This window comes from Amblyraja radiata, chromosome 5, assembly GCF_010909765.2.
Source record: "Amblyraja radiata isolate CabotCenter1 chromosome 5, sAmbRad1.1.pri, whole genome shotgun sequence".
NCBI classification, from domain to species: domain Eukaryota; kingdom Metazoa; phylum Chordata; class Chondrichthyes; order Rajiformes; family Rajidae; genus Amblyraja; species Amblyraja radiata.
This window is the reverse complement of record NC_045960.1, coordinates 111,107,214-111,127,356: the sequence shown is the minus strand read 5'-3', so window position 1 is coordinate 111,127,356 and position 20,143 is coordinate 111,107,214. Positions and strand designations below refer to the sequence as shown.

General features: G+C 51.4%; 1 protein-coding gene across 1 annotated transcript in view; it reads left to right on the top strand.

Annotated features, from left to right (window-relative positions):
• Positions 1–20,143, top strand: part of mettl24 (methyltransferase like 24) — a 48,228-nt gene that overhangs the window by 10,066 nt on the left and 18,019 nt on the right. Inside the window, exon 2 of the mRNA XM_033022099.1 lies at positions 3,267–3,365. Coding sequence (XP_032877990.1) covers positions 3,267–3,365 — 99 coding nt within the window. The remainder of the gene's footprint in view (positions 1–3,266; positions 3,366–20,143) is intronic.

Sequence of the window (20,143 nt, the reverse complement as noted above, 5' to 3'; positions counted from 1 at the left end):
CACTGGGCCTCACTCTGGCAATGGAGGAGGCCCAGGACAGAAAGGTCAGATTGGGAATGGGAGGGGGAGTTGAAGTGCTGAGATTTCTATGGCCTATCTGTGGTATTTTGACACATGTTTAGTGTTTGTGTATCTCCCCCTTGAATGTTTCCACTGTACACACAGTCCTATTCACAGTAAATAGTTTTGTGGCTTTAGTTGCCAGAGTATCCTGATCATATATAACCTTCAGGGAGTCCAGTATCCACTTAGCAATAAGCTGTGAGGACCCGACTGTTGTGGGCTTTGCGACCTCAGTTCACATTTACACTTCAGTTTAGTTTAGAAATACAGCACGGAAACAGGCCCTTCGGCCCACCGAGTCGGTGCCGACCAGCGATCCCCGCACACTAACACTATCCTACACACACCAGGGACAATTTACATTTACACCAAGCCAATTAACCTACAAACCTGTACGCCTTTGGAGTGTGGGAGGGCACCGAAGATCTCGGAGAAAACCCACGCAGGTCACGGGGAGAAGGTACAAACCCCGTACAGACAGCACCCGGAGTCGGGATCGAACCCGGGTCTCTGGCGCTGTGAGGCCAGAACTCTACCGCTGCTCCACCGTGCCACCATCATGCCGACCTGTGTCTGGATTTCTTGGTGAGACAGGTTTTGGTGAGTTGTTTTCTTGTCCATTTTGTGAGGGTTTCCTCCACGAAGGCGGCACGGTGGTGCAGCGGTAGAGTTGCTGCCTCACAGCGCCAGAGAGCCGGCTTCCATCTCAACCTCAGGCGCAGTCTGTGTGTGGTGTGTAAACTGTAACTCGTCCCTCCACAGTGCAGGGTAGTGCTAGTGTACGGGCTGATCGCTGAGCGTCGCGGACTCGGTGGACCAAAGGACCGGTTTCCGCGCTGTATCTCTACATTCTAAAGTGTAGGGGGTCGATGAGAAAGTGGGATAACATAGAACTAGTGTGAACGGGTGATTGATGGTCAGCATGGACTCGATGGGCCAAAGGGCCTGTTTACATGCAGTTGTACAGAGCCCTAGTGAGACCACACCTGGAGTATTGTGTGCAGCTTTGGTCCCCTAATTTGAGGAAGGACATTCTTGCTATTGAGGTAGGTTTACAAGGTTAATTCCCGGGATGGCGGGACTGTCTGAGAGAATGGAGCAGCTGGGCTTGTACACTCTGGAGTTTAGAAGGATGAGAGGGTATCTCATTGAAACATATAAAATTGTTAAGGGTTTGGAAACGCTAGAGGCAGGAAACATGTTCCTGATGTTGGGGGAGTCCAGAACCAGGGGCCACAGTTTAAGAATAAGGAGTAAGCCATTTAGAACGGAGACGAGGAAATGCTTTTTCACACAGAGAGTTGTGAGTCTGTGGAATTCTCTGCCCCAGATGGTGGTGGAGGCCAATTCTCTGGATGCTTTCAAGAGAGAGTTAGCTAGAATTCTTAAAAATAGCAGAATCAGGGGATATGGGGAGAAGGCAGGAACGGGGAACTGATTGGGGATGATCAGCCATGATCACAATGAATGGCGGTGCTGGCTCGAAGGGTGTGGGAGGAAACCGAAGATCTCGGAGTAAACCCACGCGGGTCACGGGGAGAACGTACAAACTCTGCACAGAGAGCGCCCGTAGCCGGGATCGAACACGGGTCTCTGGAGCTGTAAGCGGTGTAAGGCAGCAACTCTACCGCTGCACCAGGGTCTGTCCACCCGCCACAGCTGCTGCTGAGTTCCTCCAGCACTTTGTGCTTTACTCACGATCCCAGCATCTGCAGTTCCTTGCCTCTCCAGGCAAGAGTTTAACATTGCATTTCCTGACACCCAGTAGAATTGAATGCACAAGATCAGATGCCTCCACTGTGGTTAGACTACATTTGTATCTGTTTACTTGATATTGTGTTTGTTCGGCTTACAACTTACCACAGTGGCGGAAAGCAGGAACCAGTAGAAAATTAAACTGGGAGGAAAATTAATGTGTGGAAGTCACACAAACAGTATGGTTTAGCTTGGATAGCCAGCTTGATACATTCACTGCTTTCAAAAATGTTGAAGCCAGTGATGGTCACCAAACCACGAGCCTGAAGAATGGTGAAGAATTTCAGTGCGGGGTAAATAAAACAAAATGTTTAGGAAGGAACTTCAGATGCTGGTTTAAACCGAAGAGAGGCACAAAACGCTGGAGTAACTCAGCGGGACGGGCAGTTTCTGCGGAGAAAAGGAATGGGTGACTTTTCGGGTTGAGACCCTTCTTCTGACTGAGAATGGGTGACGTTTTGGGTTGAGACCCTTCGTCAGTCTGAAGAATTGGCTCAACCCTAAATGTCACCCATTCCTTCTCTCCAGAGATGCTGCCCGATCCGCCGAGTTACTCCAGCATTTTGTGTCTATCTTCGGGAAAAACTGAATTTCCCTTTCGAAACAGAAATAGTTTGACATACTCTGCACGTCAGGCAGCGTCTGTGCAGGCTGAACATCGAACATAGAACATAAAAGGGTTCTGACCCAAACGTCACCTATCCATGTTCTCCACAGATGCTGCCTGACCCGCTGAGTTACTCCAGCACTCTGTGAAACAGAGGTTATGGGGAGAAGGCAGGAGGATGGGGTTAGGAGGGAGAGATAGATCAGCCATGATTGAATGTTGGAGTAATAATAATAATACATTTTATTTATGGGCGCCTTTCAAGAGTCTCAAGGACACCTTACAAAAATTTAGCAAGTAGAGGAAAAACATGTAAGGGAATGAAATAAATAGTAGAGATATGACTAGTACACAAATTAAAGACAGAATTCAGTTCAAAACACAATATGAGGCAATTCAAGCACAGATGAAAAGGGAGGGGGACGTGGGGCTAAGGATAGGCAGAGGTGAAGAGATGGGTCTTGAGGCGGGACTGGAAGATGGTGAGGGACACGGAATTGCGGATCAGTTGGGGGAGGGAGTTCCAGAGCCTGGGAGCTGCCCTGGAGAAGGCTCTGTCCCCAAAACTGCGGAGGTTGGACTTGTGGATGGAGAGGAGACCGGCTGATGTGGATCTGAGGGTCCGTGAGGGTTGGTAGGGGGAGAGGAGGTCAGTGAGATATGGGGGGGGGGGGGGGCAGATGGTGGAGGGCTTTGTAGGTGAGGACCAGGATTTTGTAGGTGATCCGGTGGGAGATGGGAAGTCAGTGAGTAGACTTGATGGGCCGAATGGCCTAATTCTGCTCCTATCACTTATGATGTTATGATGATCTCACTAACATGGTCTGTCTTTCCTCTACAGTCACTCCGCTGGAACATCGAACTCCAGCCCTGGGCCAGTCCACAACACTCCTTGGAGGACGAAGCTGCTCGCTTCCTGGTCTACATCAGCACCACTCAGGTGGGCGGCCAGTTTAGTCTATTGTCACCTGTACCGAGGTACAGTGAAAAGCTTTTTGTCACGTGCTAACCAGCCAGCGGAAAGACAATTCATGTTTACAATTATTTCCAGAAAGGTCACCTATCCATGTTATCCCAAGATAGACAATAGACAATAGGTGCAGGAGTAGGCCATTCGGCCCTTCGAGCCAGCACCGCCATTCAATGTGATCATGGCTGATCATCCCCAATCAGTACCCCGTTCCTGCCTTCTCCCTTGACTCCGCTATTTTTAAGATCCCTATCTAGCTCTCTCTTGAAAGTATCCAGAGAACCGGCAGAGAATTCCACAGACTCTCCACTCTCTGTGCGAAAAAGTGTTTCCTCGTCTCCGTTTTAAATGGCTTACTCCTTATTCTTAAACCGTGGCCCCTGGTTCTGGACTCCCCCAACATCGGGAACAAGTTTCCTGCCTCTAGCGTGTCCAAGCCCGTAATAATCTTATATCTTTCAGTAAGGTTACACTCGCGGAGAGTTGTGAGTCTGCGGAATTCTCTGCCTCAGAGGGCGGTGGAGGCCGGTTCTCTGGATACTTTCAAGAGAGATCTAGCTGGGGCTCTTAAAGATAGCGGAGTCAGGGGGTATGGGGAGAAGGCAGGAACGGGGTACTGATTGGGGATGATCAGCCATGATCACATTGAATGGCGGTGCTGGCTGGAAGGGCCAAATGGCCTACTCCTGCACCTATTGCCTATTGTCTATTGACAATCATGACTGATCTGTCTTTCCCTCTCAACCCCATTCTCCTGCCTTCTCCGTTTAACCCCAGACAGCCCTCTCATGCAGGGACATTTGTGGTGTTGCCTCAATCCTTACCAGGGGCAATCAGGAATGGACATCATCAGTGTCCGCCACTTGCTGTGAATGAACAGACGAGGCTGGCGTGTAGATGTGGCCCTGGACAGAGTGGATGTGCAGAGGATGTTTCCACTAGTGGGAGAGTCCCGGACTAGAGGTCATAGCCTCAGAATTAAAGGACATTTCTTAGGGAAGATGAGGAGGAATTTCTTGTCACAGGGTGGTGAATCTGTGGAATTCATTGCCACAGACGGCTGTGGAGGCCAAGTCAATGGATATTTTTAAGGTAGAGATAGATAGATTCTTGATTAGTACGGGTGTCAGGGGTTATGGGGAGATGGCAGGAGAATGGGTTAGGAGGGAGAGATAGATCAGCCATGATTGAATGGTGGCGTAGACTCAATGGGCCGAATGGCCTAATTCTGCTCCTATTACTTATGAGCTCATAGACTCATGGACGTCTCCCTATAGCTCAGACCCTCGAGTCCTGGCAACATCCTCTGCACTGTGGCTTGCTTCCTACAGCAGGGTGAAGAAACATAGAAACATAGAAAATAGCTGCAGGAGGAGGCCATTTGGCCCTTCGAGCCAGCACCGCCATTCATTGTGATCATGGCTGATCTTCCCATATCAATAACCCGTGCCTGCCTTCTCCCCATATCCCTTGACTCCACTAGCCCCTAGAGCTCTATCTAACTCTCTCTTAAATCCATCTCTGTGGCAGGGAATTCCACAAATTCACAACTCTCTGGGTGAAAAGGTTTTTTCTCACCTCAGTCTTAAATGGCCTCCCCTTTATTCTAAGACTGTGTGGCCCCTGGTTCTGGACTCGCCCAACATTGGGAACATTTTTCCTGCATCTAGCTTGTCCAGTCCTTTTATGATTTTATATGTTTCTATAAGAGAGCCTCTCATCCTTCTAAACTCCAGAGGATACAAGCCTAGTCTTTTCAAGGCTTGATGGGCCGAACGGCCTAATTCTGCTCCTGGCACTTCTGACGTCCTGTGGGCAGAGGCTGATGCAGCTGTCTCAGGTTGTGTCAGGAGCAGCCTGGAACTGCAGCTGGAATTAGACAGCTGCGAGTGGAATGCGATCCATCCCTCGGGAATGGGATTTCCAAAGAATTACAGCGTTGCTTTGGCCGACTCGTGTTTGCTTTCACTTTGACGGCATGTCACACTTGCACCTGTTTACACTGAAGACAGACACAGAATGCTGGAGTAACTCAGCGGGTCAGGCAGGCAGCATCTCTGGAGAGATGGAACTGGTGACATTTTGGGTCGAGAATTGGGCGATATGTAAACTGTTGCCTACATTCAAGACCTGCTGGTGATTTATTTGCGTCCAAACATCTGTGAAAACCCAATTTAAGTTCATGTTCATTTATTGTCACATACACCTTCTTCTTGCAAATGCAGTTTTGGTCCCCTAATTTGTGGAAGGACATTCTTGCTATTGAAGGAGTGCAGCGTAGGTTTACAAGGTTAATTCCCGGGATGGCGGGACTGTCATATGCTGAGAGAATGGAGCAACTGGGCTTGTACACTCTGGAGTTTAGAAGGATGAGAGGGTATCTCATTGAAACATATAAGATTGTTAAGGGCTTGGACACGCTAGAGGCAGGAAACATGTTCCCGATGTTGGGGGAGTCCAGAACCAGGGGGTCACAGTTTAAGAATAAGGAGTAAGCCATTTAGAATGGATACGAGGAAACACTTTTTCTCGCGGAGAGTTGTGAGTGTGTGGAATTCTCTGCCTCAGAGGGCGGTGGAGGCCGGTTCTCTGGATGCTTTCAAGAGAGAGCTAGATAGGGCTCTTAAAAATAGCGGAGTCAGGGGATATGGGGAGAAGGCAGGAACGGGGTACTGATTGGGGATGATCAGCTATGATCACATTGAATGACGGTGCTGGCTCGAAGGGCCGAATGGCCTACTCCTGCACCTATTGTCTATTGTCTGTGGAAACCCAATTTACAGCTTTTTCTTGTGAATAAAACATAAATAAACCAAAGGAATAGTTAGATCTCAAGCCGGGTGGGTGTTGAGCAGCCAGCTTGTTGGCTCTGTTGGCGTCAATATCTGCCAGGCCCTGACACAGCTCCATTTGGTGGGTGGTAGAGCGGGCACCCAGAGATGACATGGTTGGCTGTCTGTTGCTCTGCTCCACATTCACAGGCTGGGCTCTGGCGGAGGGAGCCCCCATCTCCACACGCTGGCATTGAAACGCCCAACTCCAGTACCAAGTCTGTTGAGTTTCATCCATGCTCCTCTGGGGAGGTCAGACCCTGGACAGCTTTTATCTGGTGAAGAGATGTAGCTGTGTAATGGAGATGAGGTTGCCTTCCACTCCTGTGACCACTTGGTGGCTATCCAGTGTACTTTTGTCTCAGTTGGCTGGATGGATGCTAGGAGTTGTTTTCCATGTGGAGCAAAGGGGTGACGGGACTTCAGTCGGGGTGGCCTCTGCTCTCTGCTGATAGCCTGATGGAGGATGTGATCTGGGTCCATGGCTCAACAACGCCTATCACAAAGTGTTATGGAACAAGCTGCCAGAGACCAGGAATACGTTTAAGAAACAGTTAGACAGGTCCTGGGATGGCAGGACTTTCATATGAAGAAAGACTGGATAGACTCGGCTTGTACACGCTAGAATTTAGAAGATTGAGGGGGGATCTTATAGAAACTTACAAAATTCTTAAGGGGTTGGACAGGCTAGATGCAGGAAGATTGTTCCCGATGTTGGGGAAGTCCAGAACTAGGGGTCACAGTTTGAGGATAAGAGGGAAGTCTTTTAGGACCGAGATGAGAAAATCATTTTTCACACAGAGAGTGGTGAATCTGTGGAATTCTCTGCCACAGAAGGTAGTTGAGGCCAGTTCATTGGCTATATTTAAGAGGGAGTTAGATGTGGCCCTTGTGGCTAAAGGGATCAGGGGGTATGGAGAGAAGGCAGGGGTGGGATACTGAGTTGGATGATCAGCCATGATCATACCAAATGGCGGTGCTGGCTCGAAGGGCCGAATGGCCTACTCCTGCACCTATTGTCTATGTTTCTATGTTTCTACATGGATAGGTTTGGAGGGATATGCGGGCAGGTGGGATAGAGTAGCTGGGACGTGTTGGCCGGTGTGGGCGAGTTGGGCTGAAGGGCCTGCTTCCACACTGTATCTCTCTATTCTGTTCTCACCTTCTCCATCATGGTCTGGTTTGGCTCAGCCACCAAGCACGACTCCTGGAGGCTGCAGCGAATCGTCCGATCAGCAGAGAAGATTATTGGCTGCAACCTTCCCTCCATTGATGAACTGTACACTGCAAGGGCCAGGAAGCGAGCGGGCAAGATCATCTATGACCCCTCTCACCCTGGCCACAAACTCTTTGAATCACTTCCCTCTGGAAGGCGACTCCGGACTGTCAAAGCTGCCACAGCCAGACATAAAAACAGTTTTTATCCACGAGTAGTTGCTCTACTCAACAGCCAAAAATCTGTAGCCTCCCTTTGATCTGGTATTTTGTTGGTTCACATGCTTGATCAATGGTGTTTTATCATTAATGTTTTATTATTATTAATGTTTAGTGTTTTCTGAGTCATTCGTAACTGTCACTGTATGTCATGTTGTTACTTGTGGGCGGAGCACCAAGGCAAATTCCTTGTATGTGAATACTTGGCCAATAAACTTACTTACGTATGACTCTATCTCCATGGCAACCCTGATCACACACTATCTGTGATACTCCCTTCCTCTGCAAAAAGGTCCCGACTCGAAACGTCTCCTGTCCATTCGCCCACAGATGCTGCCTGACCTGGTGAGTTCCTCCAGCACGCTGTGTTTAAACGAGACGCCGCTCCTTGTGTCTCCCTTTCTCTTACCCAGTTCTCCTCTCATAGGCTCATAGGGTCTGTATCTCTTGCTTGACGGGAGAGGAGAGAAGAGGGAGTGACTGGGGTGAGAGTGGTCCCATGGGCGGAAATCCTGGGGCAACAGGGGACACACGTCCCCTCCATGTTTTGAGAGGTGGGGGACAATCCCCCCCCACGTTTTGTAATCCAGATTTTGAAACTCGGTGAAAAAAAATCTAATTAAAATCTTGGCTTTCCACCAGACAGTGGAGGTGGGACTGATGATCGAGGGTGCCGATTGGACGAGAGAGACGTCAGTCAACAGGCAGTGGTGGGGGGGGGGGGGTGGACCATGTTGATTGGAGGAGGGAGGTGTCGGTCAGAGGTGGAAGTAGGAGGGGGGACTGAGGATAGAGTGCGGTGATTGGAGGAGGGAGACGTCCTGGTGGAGCAAAGATCATAGGGCAGAGCTTCAATCGGTCTGTTCGCGGGGCCTTTCATCGCCTGGACTGGCTTAAAATCTGCCACAGGATCTTCCACCGCCCCGCGGTCAAATTGCTGCATCGAGGAGATCGAGGATCCCGATGTTGAAGCCCCCGCCGGGCGATGGAAGATCCCGCGGCTGGTTTTAAGCTGCGCCGGGCGATGAAAAGCCCCGCGAACGGGCCGATTCAGGCCCCACGATTCGGGGCAGACGAAGCTGCTGTTGCTGGAGTTCCGAGTCGGTCACCAACCAGGTCAGTTCCCGATGTTACCGTCCACAGGGCCCAAGGCTGAAGCCTCCAAGGCCTCGCGTGCGCGTGTGTGTGTGTGTGTGTGCGTGCGTGCGCGCGCAGCTAAGAAATTGTGTCCCCCCCATGTTTTGATAGCAATTTCCGCCCCTGGTCCTTGACCACTAGGGTCGCCAACTTTCTCACTCCCAAATAAGGGACAAAAGGTCAAAATACGGGACAAATTCCCGACGGCAATTCTTTGACCGACTGGGCCGTGGCTGTGTGAAAGATGAGTTGGCCCGGGTGCTGGACTGCACACAAAGCCCAGCCGGCGGGCCAGCTGAGGAGTTTTAGCCTGGGGGCCGAGCGACGTCGCGTGCAAAGTCCGGCGCCCCGTCCAACTGATGGACCGATGATTGGCCATGAGAAGGAGGGGTGGTGGTGGTGTCGGCGGTAAGCGAAGGTCCGAAGGTCGGACAGCTGGCCGGGCTGCCGCACCTACGGGACCACGGGCGAGGCCCTGCTGCTGCACTCCACGGGCTGCACTACGTCGGGACGGGTGAGGCGGGGGACGGACGCAGCGCTCTGACCCGACAGTCCCCTCGACCCGAGTAGTAGCGGTCAAATACGGGACAAGGGCGGTCCCGTACGGGACAAACTAATATATGGGATGTCCCGGCTAATACGAGACAGTTGGTGACCCTAGTGATCATCCATTCTGCTGCCTGAGGCAGCGTGAGGTGTTGATGGGGGTCAATGGAAGGGGGGTCGCAGGCCTGTGGCAACCAGATGCAGAATAAATGATTCCAACAGCTGGATAGGCACTTTGCCAGACTCGAGCATGAGTGTCCACATCTGCATAATGTCACATGCTGCTGTGGGGAACATACACATACCACAGTTATAGTGTCATAGAATCATACAGCATGGAAACAAGCATGAAATAGATAGATTCTTGATTAGACATACAGTGCAGAAACAGGCCCTTCAGCCCACCGAGTCCGCGCCGACCAGTGATCCCCGCACATTAACACTATCTACACACCCACTCGGGACAATTTGCACATGCACCAAGCCAATTAACCTACATACCTGCACGATTTTTGGAGTGTGGGAGGAAACCGAAGATCTCGGAGAAAACCCATGCGGTCATAGACAACAGGTGCAGGAGTAGGCCATTCGGCCCTTCGAGCCAGCACCGCCATTCAATGTGATCATGGCTGATCATCCCCAATCAGTACCCCGTTCCTGCCTTCTCTCCATATCCCCTGACTCCGCTATCTTTAAGAGCCCTATCTAGCTCTCTCTTGAAAGCATCCAGAGAATTCCACAGACCCTCAACTTTCTGTGAGAAAAAGTGTTTTCTCGTCTCCGTTCTAAATGGCTTAATCCTTATTCTTAAACTGTGGCCCCTGGTTCTAGACTCCCCCAACATCGGGAACATGTTTCCTGCCTCTAGCGTGTCCAAACCCTTAACAATCTTATATGTTTCATTAAGATCCCCTCTCTTCCTTCTAAACTCCAGAGTGTACAAGCCCAGCCGCTCCATTCTCTCAGCACGGGGAGAACGTACAAACTTCATACGGACAGCACCCGTAGTCGGGATTGAACCTGGGTCTCTGGCGCTGCAAGTGCTGTAAGGCAGCAACTCTACCGCTACGCCACTGTTAGTACGGGCGTCAGCGGTTGTGGGGAGAAGGCAGGAGAATGGGGTTAGGAGGGAGAGATAGATCGAACAAATGGCAGAGTAGATGTGATGGGCCGAATGGCCTAAACCTGCTCCTGGGAATTAGGAAGTTATGTAGGCAAAGGCTGCTACAGTTGTCTCACACAGTATCATTATGAACATGAATATTCAGCCCAACCTGCCCACACCGGCCAACAATGTTCCATCTACACTAGTCCCACCTGCCAGTGTTTGGTCCATATCCCTCTAAACCTGTCCTATCCATATACCTGTCTGTTTCTTAAACATTGGGATAGTCTCTGCCTCAACTACCACCTCTGGTAGCTCGTTCCATACACCCATCACCCTCTGTGTAAAAATGCTGCCCCTCAGATTCCTATTAAATCTTTCCTCCCTCAACTTAAACTTGTGTCCTCTGGTCCTCAATTCCCCTACTCCGGGCAAGAGACTTTGTGTGTTTACCCGATCTATTCCTCTCATGATTTTATACCCCTCTATAAGATCACCCCTCATCCTCCTGCGCTCCATAGAATAGAGAAACTGCCTACTCAACCTCTCCCTGTAGCTCACACCCTCAAGTCCTGGCAACATCCTCGTAAATCTGCACCCTTTACAGTTTCAGTTTCAGTTCAGTTCCCATTAGTTTATTGTCACGTGTACCGAGGTACAGTGAAAAGCTTTTGTTGCGCGCTAACCAGTCAGCGGAAAGACAATACATGATTACAATCGAGCCATTCACAGTGGATAGATATATCATAAAGCCCCTGTCCCACTTATGTGTCCTTGGCACGCTAATTACGTGACCTCGTGGTCGCGTTGAGCCGCGACGGTCCCGCGAAGGTCGGGCGCGATTCCATGCGTACGCACAGCCGTCTGGAGCGTGTGAAGTCATTTGAAGATGGACACAAAGCTGGAGTAACTCAGCGGGACCGGCAACATCTCTGGAGAGAAGCAATGGGTGTTGTTTCGTGTCGAGACTCTTCTTCAGTCTGAAAAGAAGGGTCTTGACCTGAAACGTCACCCATTGCTTCTCTCCAGAGATGCTGCCGGTCCCGCTGAGTTACTCCAGCATCTTGTGTCTATCTTCAATTTTCTTGGCCCCGCTCTGGGAGTAGAAGTGGGGGCGGATCCGGACCGCAACGGCCGTGAGCCCCAGGCCGAGCTCGGCGATCGTTCGCCTGCTTCTGCTGCTGTTGGAGGTGAGACGTTGCGTCTTGGGCCTGTCCCACCTTGGCCGTCAGTTCCGCGACAGGCCGTTGGCGCGCGAAGATTTCATTCACTACAAACATTTCGGAGCCCCGCGCGATGTCGCTCACAACTCCATACCCCTCCGCGCTTCTAAGTGGGACCGGCCCCGCGCGGCCACACGATGCCCGTGCGCCTCAACGCGACCACGAGGTCGCCTAATTTGTGGGACACGTAAGTGGGACAGGCCCATAAGTCAGACAGTCCCGCCATCCCGGGAATTAACATTGTAATTTTTTTAATTTTTATAATTTTTGCCAAGCCAATTAAACCTACAAATCTCTACGTCTTTGGAGTGTGGGTGGAGATCTCGGAGAAAACCCACGCAGGTCACAGGGAGAAGGTGCAAACTCCGTACAGCCAACACCCGTAGTCAGGATGGAACCTGGGTCTCTGGCGCTGTGAGGCAGCAACTCTACCGCTGCCCCACCGGGCTGCCCCTGGCGTTCCCTGGGATTTGGATCAGACTTCCAGCATCTGCAAGTCCTTTATTTTCAATAATGCGAAAAGTTTGGGAGGTTTTCGAAGGAACGCCCTTGGGCCCGTGATATTGGAGGCGCAGTTCTGACGGACGAGTTAATCCCGATTGCTCTAAGGCTGAGCTGTTGCATGACCTCACTGTAGCCTCCGAGATTGCTTTAATGCTTTCAACGTGGTCTCCGGAGAAACGTTCTCAGACAGCTCATCACTCACTGACCAGCGGTCTGGGAAACCTCCAGAACTGAGGTCCCTCTGTTAGCGAGCTTTTACAGAGAGAGAGAGAGAGAGAGAGAGAGAGAGACACACACACAACGTGAAAACAGGCCCTTCAGCCCACCGAGTCCATGCTGACCAGCAACCCATTTACTCTAATCCAGGGGTTCGAAACCTTTGTCGTCCCGTTTACATCTGGCAACGTTAATAGCACATGATAACAATGTTATTTCACTTATTAATGACCAACTAAAGATGAACAGATACCGGTGTACCAGAACCAAACACCGTCAGTCAATGAGAAAAAATATCTACAAATCCACAATCAACAGATTTACCCCCTGGGTAGGCGGAATTTACCCCCCCTGGTTGGGAACTCTTGTTCTAATCGTTCAAAGCGGTGCAGCGGTAGAGTTGCTACCTCACAGCGCCAGAGACCCGGCTTCCATCCTGACTACGGGCCCGGTCTGTACGGAGTTTGTACCTTCTCCTCGTGACCGCGTGGGTTTCCTCCGGGTGCTCTGGTCTCCTCCCACACTCCAAAGACGTGCAAGTTTGTAGATTAATTGGCTTCTGTAAATTGTTCCCAGTGTGTGTAGGGCAGAGCTAGTATATGCGGCGATCGCTGGTCAGTGCAGACTTGATGGGCTGAAGGGCCTGTTTATGCGCTGTGTTTAGGAAGGAACTGCAGATGCTGGAAAATCGAAGGTACACAAAAATGCTGGAGAAACTCAGTGGGTGCAGCAGCATCTATGGAGCGAAGGAAATAGGCAACGTTTCGTCCCGAAACGTTGCCTATTTCCTTCGCTCCATAGATGCTGCTGCACCCGCTGAGTTTCTCCAGCATTTTTGTCTACCTCCTGTATTTCTGAAGTCTAAAATCGAAACTTTGTACATTAACAGGTTTGTGTAAATTGTCGCTAGGGCAGAACTAGTGTACGGGCGATCGCAGGACTCATTGGGCCGAAGGGCCTGTTTCAATTCTGTATCTCTAAACAAAACAAAATTATCCTGATTTGAGTATAGGAGCAGGGAGGTTCTACTGCAGTTGTACAGGGTCTTGGTGAGACCACACCTGGAGTATTGCGTACAGTTTTGGTCTCCTAATCTGAGAAAAGACATTCTTGCCATAGAGGGAGTACAGAGAGGGTTCACCAGACTGATTCCTGGGATGTCAGGACTTTTATATGAAGAAAGACTGGATAGACTCGGCTTGTACTCGCTAGAATTTAGAAGACTGAGCGGGGACCTTATAGAAACTTACAAAATTCTTAAGGGGTTGGACAGGCTAGATGCAGAAAGATTGTTCCCGATGTTGGGGAAGTCCAGAACAAGGGGTCACAGTTTAAGGATAAGGGGGGAAATCTTTTAGGACCGAGATGAGAAAAACATTTTTCACACAGAGAGTGGTGAATCTGTGGAATTCTCTGCCACAGAAGGTAGTTGAGGCCAGTTCATTGGCTATATTTAAGAGGGAGTTAGATGTGGTCCTTGTGGCTAAAGGGATCAGGGGGTATGGAGAGAAGGCAGGTACAGGATACTGAGTTGGATGATCAGCCATGATCATATTGAATGGCGGTGCAGGCTCGAGGGGCCGAATGGCCTACTCCTGCACCTATTTTCTATGTTTCTATGTTTCTATGTTACACATTATCCTGGGCCGATTTTACAATTTTACTGAAGACAATTAACCTACAAACCTGTCCGTCGTTAACAGTGTGGGAGGAAACCAGAGCACCCGGAGAAAACCCACGCGGTCACAGGGAGAAGGTAAAACTCCGTACAGACAGCGCCCGTAGTCAGGATGGAACCCGGGTCCCTGGCGCTGAGAGGCAGCAACTCTACCGCTGCGCCACCGTGCCATTTACCTTGGTAATATGTGCGGCACAGTCATTGCTCGCGATACTTTCCTGTAATCTGTGGTTTACAGTTCACCTGGTGTCTGTGTTTGATTGTCCATGAAACGTCCACCAGTGTGTCGGAAGGAACTGCAGATGCTGGTTTAAACCGAAGACAGACACAAAATGCTGGAGTAACACAGCGGGACGGGCAGCATCTCTGGAGAAAAGGAATAGAAACATAGAAACATAGAAAATAGGTGCAGGAGTAGGCCATTCGGCCCTTCGAGCCTGCACCGCCATTCAATATGATCATGGCTGATCATCCAACTCAGTATCCTGTACCTGCCCTCTCCATACCCCCTGATCCCTTTAGCCACAAGGGCCACATCTAACTCCCTCTTAAATATAGTCAATTAACTGGCCTCAACTACCTTCTGTGGCAGAGAATTCCAGGAATTCACCATGTTTTCCTCATCTCGGTCCTGAAAGCTTTCCCCCTTATCCTTAAACTGTGTGACCCCTTGTCCTGGACTTCCCTAACATCGGGAACAATCTTCCTGCATCTAGCCTGCCCAGCCCCTTAAGAATTTTCTATAAGTAAGTTTCTATAAGATCCCCCCTCGACGTTTGGGCGACGTTTCGGGTCGAGACCCTTCTTCAGATCGGTCTGAAGAAGGTCTTCCAATCTGAAGAAGTGTCTCGACCCGTTCCTTCTCTCCAGAGATGCTGCCTGTCCCACTGTGTTACTCCAGCATTTTGGAGTCTATCCTTTGTATGCTGTTTCCCTGCCTTGTATTTGAAACGCTCAGCCCTATCGTGAAACAATCAGCATTGTGATGGGGAATGAGCTAATTCTCCTCATGTTGAACACCCACCCCTGATCTCACCCCCAGTCACAATCCGTTGAGCAGCTGCCACTAACACAGGGAGCCATACTCAAACAGGGACCGCACCAAATGCATCTCCAGCCAAGGCTCTTTAGAAAAAAAAATCATTTTGGCAGGAAAACTGGCCAAGGAAACAGTACAAATCAAAGCCAAATTACATAGACTGCCTTCAGTGTAACAGCAATATATGAGAGCGTGCATTGTGAGAAGTGGCAACATTGGAATGTGTTGGAAGGAACTGCAGGTGCTGGTTTACACCGAAGACAAGCACAAAATGCTGGAGTAACTCAGCGGGGCAGAATGGATGAGAAGGAATAATGACGCTTCGGGTCGAGACCCTTCTTTGTCTCCACCCGAAACGTCACCTATTCCTTCACTCCATAGATGCTGCCTCACCCGCTGAGTTACTCCAGCATTTTTGTCTACCTTTGATTTTTCCAGCATCTGCAGTTCTTTCTTAAACAATCCTTTAATGCTGAGAATAGTTTAGAGTTGTAATCATGGTGTATGGATGGCTTGGCTTCATTGGTTGCGGCATTGAGTTTTAGAGTCAGGGAGTATTAAACTGGGAAGGGTGCAAGGATGTTGCCAGGACTCGAGGGTCTGAGCTACAGGGAGAGGTTGAGCAGGCTGGGACTCTATTCCTTGGAGCGCAGGAGGATGAGGGGTGATCTTATAGAGGTGTGTAGGGAGGAATCGATGGGGTGAATTCAGTCTTTTACCCAGAGTAGGGGAATCGAGAACCAAAGGTCAGAGGTTTAAGACGAGGGAAAGTTCCAATAGGAACTTGAGGGGCAACTTTTTCCACACAGAGGGTGGTGGGTGCATGGAACGAGCTGCCGGAGGAGGTAGTTGAGGCTGGGACTATTGCAATATTTAAGAAACATTTAGACAGGTGCATGGATGGCGGCGCTGTGGAACGGCTGCGGCTCGCCTGCAGTCCGTCTGTCTTTACTTTTTGTTGTTGTTTTTTTTGTCTAGTTTTAGTTGAATTTTGGTTATTAGGTTGTGTTATGTGTGGGGGGGGGGGGCTGAAATGGTTTTCTGTCTCACCCTTCGGGGGAATGCGACTCTTTCTGTCGTGTCCCCCCTTCTCTGCCTCCGTCTGCGCTGAGGCCTAATGGCGGAGCTGGCGGCCTCCAACCTGCGACCGACCTCGAGGCTCCGGAGGCAGAGCCAGCCAGGACTCACCAACGAGAGGCTGGCCGACTTTGGAGCTGCGGCGGCATTCCGGTGTTCCAGTGGCAGCGGCCCGGCGTGGGGCTGAGAGGGTGCTCCGGTGAGGGCGGCACGACTCGGGGCTGAGACGGTTCTCCGGTGGCTGAGGCGGCGTTCTGGCGGCGGCGACCTGAATCCGCGGCTCGGCCGCGGGCCAGTGGATGACATCATCGTCGGGAGCTCGCAGGTCACAGGGTGGTGCCTGTTTTCCGGAGCTCCCGCGGCAACAGCTGCGTCCGCTGGACTGGAGGGCGGCAGCTTCGACCACCCCCGGGCCGCGGAGCTTGAACCGGCCCGTTCGCGGAGCTCGGTTGAGCCGCGGGACTGACTACCATCGCCCGGTGGGGTAACAACATATCGCCTCAGCGCAGAGTGAGAAGAGGAGGGAAGAGACAGTAACCCTAAGACTTTTGCCTCCATCACAGTGAGGAGGTGCCTGGTGAACTCACTGTGGTGGATGTTAATTTGTGTTTATTGTGTGTTTTGTTGTTTATTATTATATGTATGGCTGCAGGCAACGACATTTCGTTCAGACCGAAAGGTCTGAATGACAAATAAAGGATCTAATCTAATCTAATCTAATGGATAAGATATGTTTGGAGGGATATGGGCCAAGCGCAGGCAGGTGGGACTCGTGTAGATGGGACATGTTGGCTGGTGTGGGCAAGTTAGGCCGAAGGGCCTGTTTCCATGCTGTATCAGTATGACTCTGTGACCGAGAGTCCGTGAATCCGTGTGTCTATGACTAGAGGACAAGCTGAATCCAGCAGAGTGCTTTATAAAGTGTGCAGGAAGGAAACAGAAGAAGGGTTTCACCTTGAGTCTGAAGGAAGTTATCCCGACCCCAAACGTCACCTATTCCCTTTCTCCAGAGATGCTGCCTGACCTGCTGAGTTAAGGGCCGGTCCCACGAGCATGCGACCTGCATGCGGCGAGCGCGACCAAACCGGAAGCAGGGGCCGCGCGGAGGTCGAGTGAGTGACGTGAAGTTCGAGCGAAGTCCGCGGGAAGTTCGCGCATGACGTACGGCCTCAAGACGCTGTGTACGGCGTCAAGACGCTGCGCACGCCCGTCAAGGTGGTGCGTACGCCGTCGAGGTGGCTGCGGGCTGGCAGGCCGTTGCCGCGTGGAATTTTTGAACACGGTCAGTTTTCGGAGCCCCGCGCGATGTCGGGACCAGCTCCGCACAACTCCATACGGCTCCGGCGATCGAAGTGGGACCGGCCACGCGAGGCCGTACGGCTCAAGCGACCACGTTAGGTCGCGCTTGCCGCTTGGAGTCGCATGCTCGTGGGACAGGCCCTTAACCAGCATTTTGTGTCTATCTAAATAGACAATAGACAACAGACAATAGACAATAGGTGCAGGAGCAGGCCATTTGGCCCTTCGAGCCAGCACCGCCATTCAATGTGATCATGGCTGATCATCCACAATCAGTTTCCTGTTCCTGCCTTCTCCCTAAATCCCCTGACTCCACTATTTTTAAGACCCCTATCCATCTCTCTCTTGAAAGCATCCAGAGAACCTGCCTCCACCGCCCTCTGAGGCAGAGAATTCCACAGACTCACCACTCTCTGTGTGAAAAAGTATTTCCTCGTCTCTGTTCTAAATGGCTTACTCCTTATTCTTAAACTGTGGCCCCTGGTTCTGGACTCCCCCAACATCGGGAACATGTTTCCTGCCTCTAGCGTGTCCAAACCCTTAACAATCTTATATGTTTCAATGAGATACCCTCTCATCCTTCTAAACTCCAGAGTATACAAGCCCAGCTGCTCCATTCTCAAAAGTGGTTTGCAATCGCTACTGAATGCTGGCGGTAAGTGACTAGTTAATTTCCAAGCTAACTTTGGAAGCATGTGTCAATGTGTGCAAGACCTTTCCTTTTCAAAGTAGGTCAACATTGAGTAGAATTATCCTGGAACTCAAGGACTGTCGAAGAAATAATAATTAATCTCTCCTGGGATCAAATTAATTGCACATGTGAGTTGTGGCTGCAAGAGGGATGGCCATGAGCTTAAAGCAGCAATTAGTCTGCTAGAGGGAGGGGCCGGAGATGTGTGAGGGGGAGGGGATGACAGGGGGAAGGGGGAGAGAGAGGAGGGGGAGGGGGGAGGAAGAAGGGAGGGGGATGGGAGAGAGGGGTGGGGTGGGGAGGGAATGGGGAGGAGAAGAGCGGGGTAGAGGGGGCAGTGGGGGAAGGAAAGAGGGAAAGAGAGATTGATGGGGAAGAGAGGGGAGGGGATGAGGGGGGGAGGGGAATGTCGTGAGAAATTCTGTGATCAACGAGCATTTGAAAACTCATATCAACTGCATGGGCCGCGGGTGTTGGAGAGCCGGGGCTGAGGGAGGGATGGAAGCAGAAGCAGCGGCGGGAACAGATGCGGACGGGGAGCCGGGGCTGGCGAGAGTTTGCCGGGCTGGCGAGCGTTTGCCGGGCTGGCGAGTGTTTGCCGGGCTGGTGAGAGTTTGCCGGGCTGGCCAGTGTTTGCCGGGCTGGTGAGAGATTGCCGGGCTGGTGAGAGTTTGCCGAGCTGGCGAGTGTTTGCCGGGCTGGTGAGAGTTTGCTGAGCTGGCGAGTGTTTGCCAGGCTGGTGAGAGTTTGCCGGGCTGGTGAGAGTTTGCCGGGCTGGTGAGAGTTTGCCGGGCTGGTGAGAGTTTGCCGAGCTGGCGAGTGTTTGCCAGGCTGGTGAGAGTTTGCCGGGCTGGCCAGTGTTTGCCGGGCTGGCGAGAGTTTGCCGGGCTGGTGAGAGTTTGCCGGGCTGGCGAGAGTTTGCCGGGCTGGTGAGAGTTTGCCGGGCTGGTGAGAGTTTGCCTGGCTGGCGAGTGTTTGCCGGGCTGGCGAGTGTTTGCCGGGCTGGCGAGTGTTTGCCGGGCTGGCGAGTGTTTGCCGGGCTGGCGAGAGTTTGCCGGGCTGGTGAGAGTTTGCCTGGCTGGCGAGTGTTTGCCGGGCTGGCGAGTGTTTGCCGGGCTGGCGAGTGTTTGCCGGGCTGGCGAGTGTTTGCCAGGCTGGCGAGCCACTCACTGCAGCTCCGGCCATGGAGCAGCCTCAGTGCAAGAATCCCGGGCTGTCTGAAGCGTTGCGCCGCTGCCGTGAGAGTCTCTGTGCCGAATTCGCCCAGGTGACCAGCATGGACCAGGCTGCGGCTCAGTGCATCCTGGAGGACAACCAGTGGCTGCTGGAAGTAGGTACCAAGCACTGGGTAGAAGCGGTGGAAGATAGTGGCCTTCAAATGGGGGTGGCTGGTGAAAGCATCCTGCTTGCCTGCTAGATTTTCACTTACTGTAACTGCAGGAAACATGTTCCCGATGTTGTGGGAGTCCAGAACCAGGGGTCACAGATTAAGAATAAGGGGTAGGCCAGTTAGGACTGAGATGAGGACAAATTTTCTTCACCCAGAGAGTTGTGAATCTGTGGAATTCTCTGCCACAGAAGGCAGTGGAGGATTCTGATCGGTTGCATCGTGGTCGGGTTTGGCAACTTGAGCATCCAGGAGCAGAAAAGTTGTGACCACTGACCAGTCCATCACCAGCTCTGACCTCCCCACCGTCGAAGGGATCTATCGTAGTCGCTGCCTCAAAAATGGCTGCCAAAATCATCAAAGACCCACACCATCCTGGCCACACACTCATCTCACCACTGCCATCAGGAAGAAGGTACAGGAGCCTGAAAACAGTAACGTTCAGGTTCAGGAACAGCTACTTCCCCACAGCCATCAGGCTATTAAACACAACAATGCATAAGCTCTGAACTCTGAAATGCAAAAGACGATATTATCGCTGCACTATATTTCATATATTGAACTTTTTTTTCTCTTTCCCC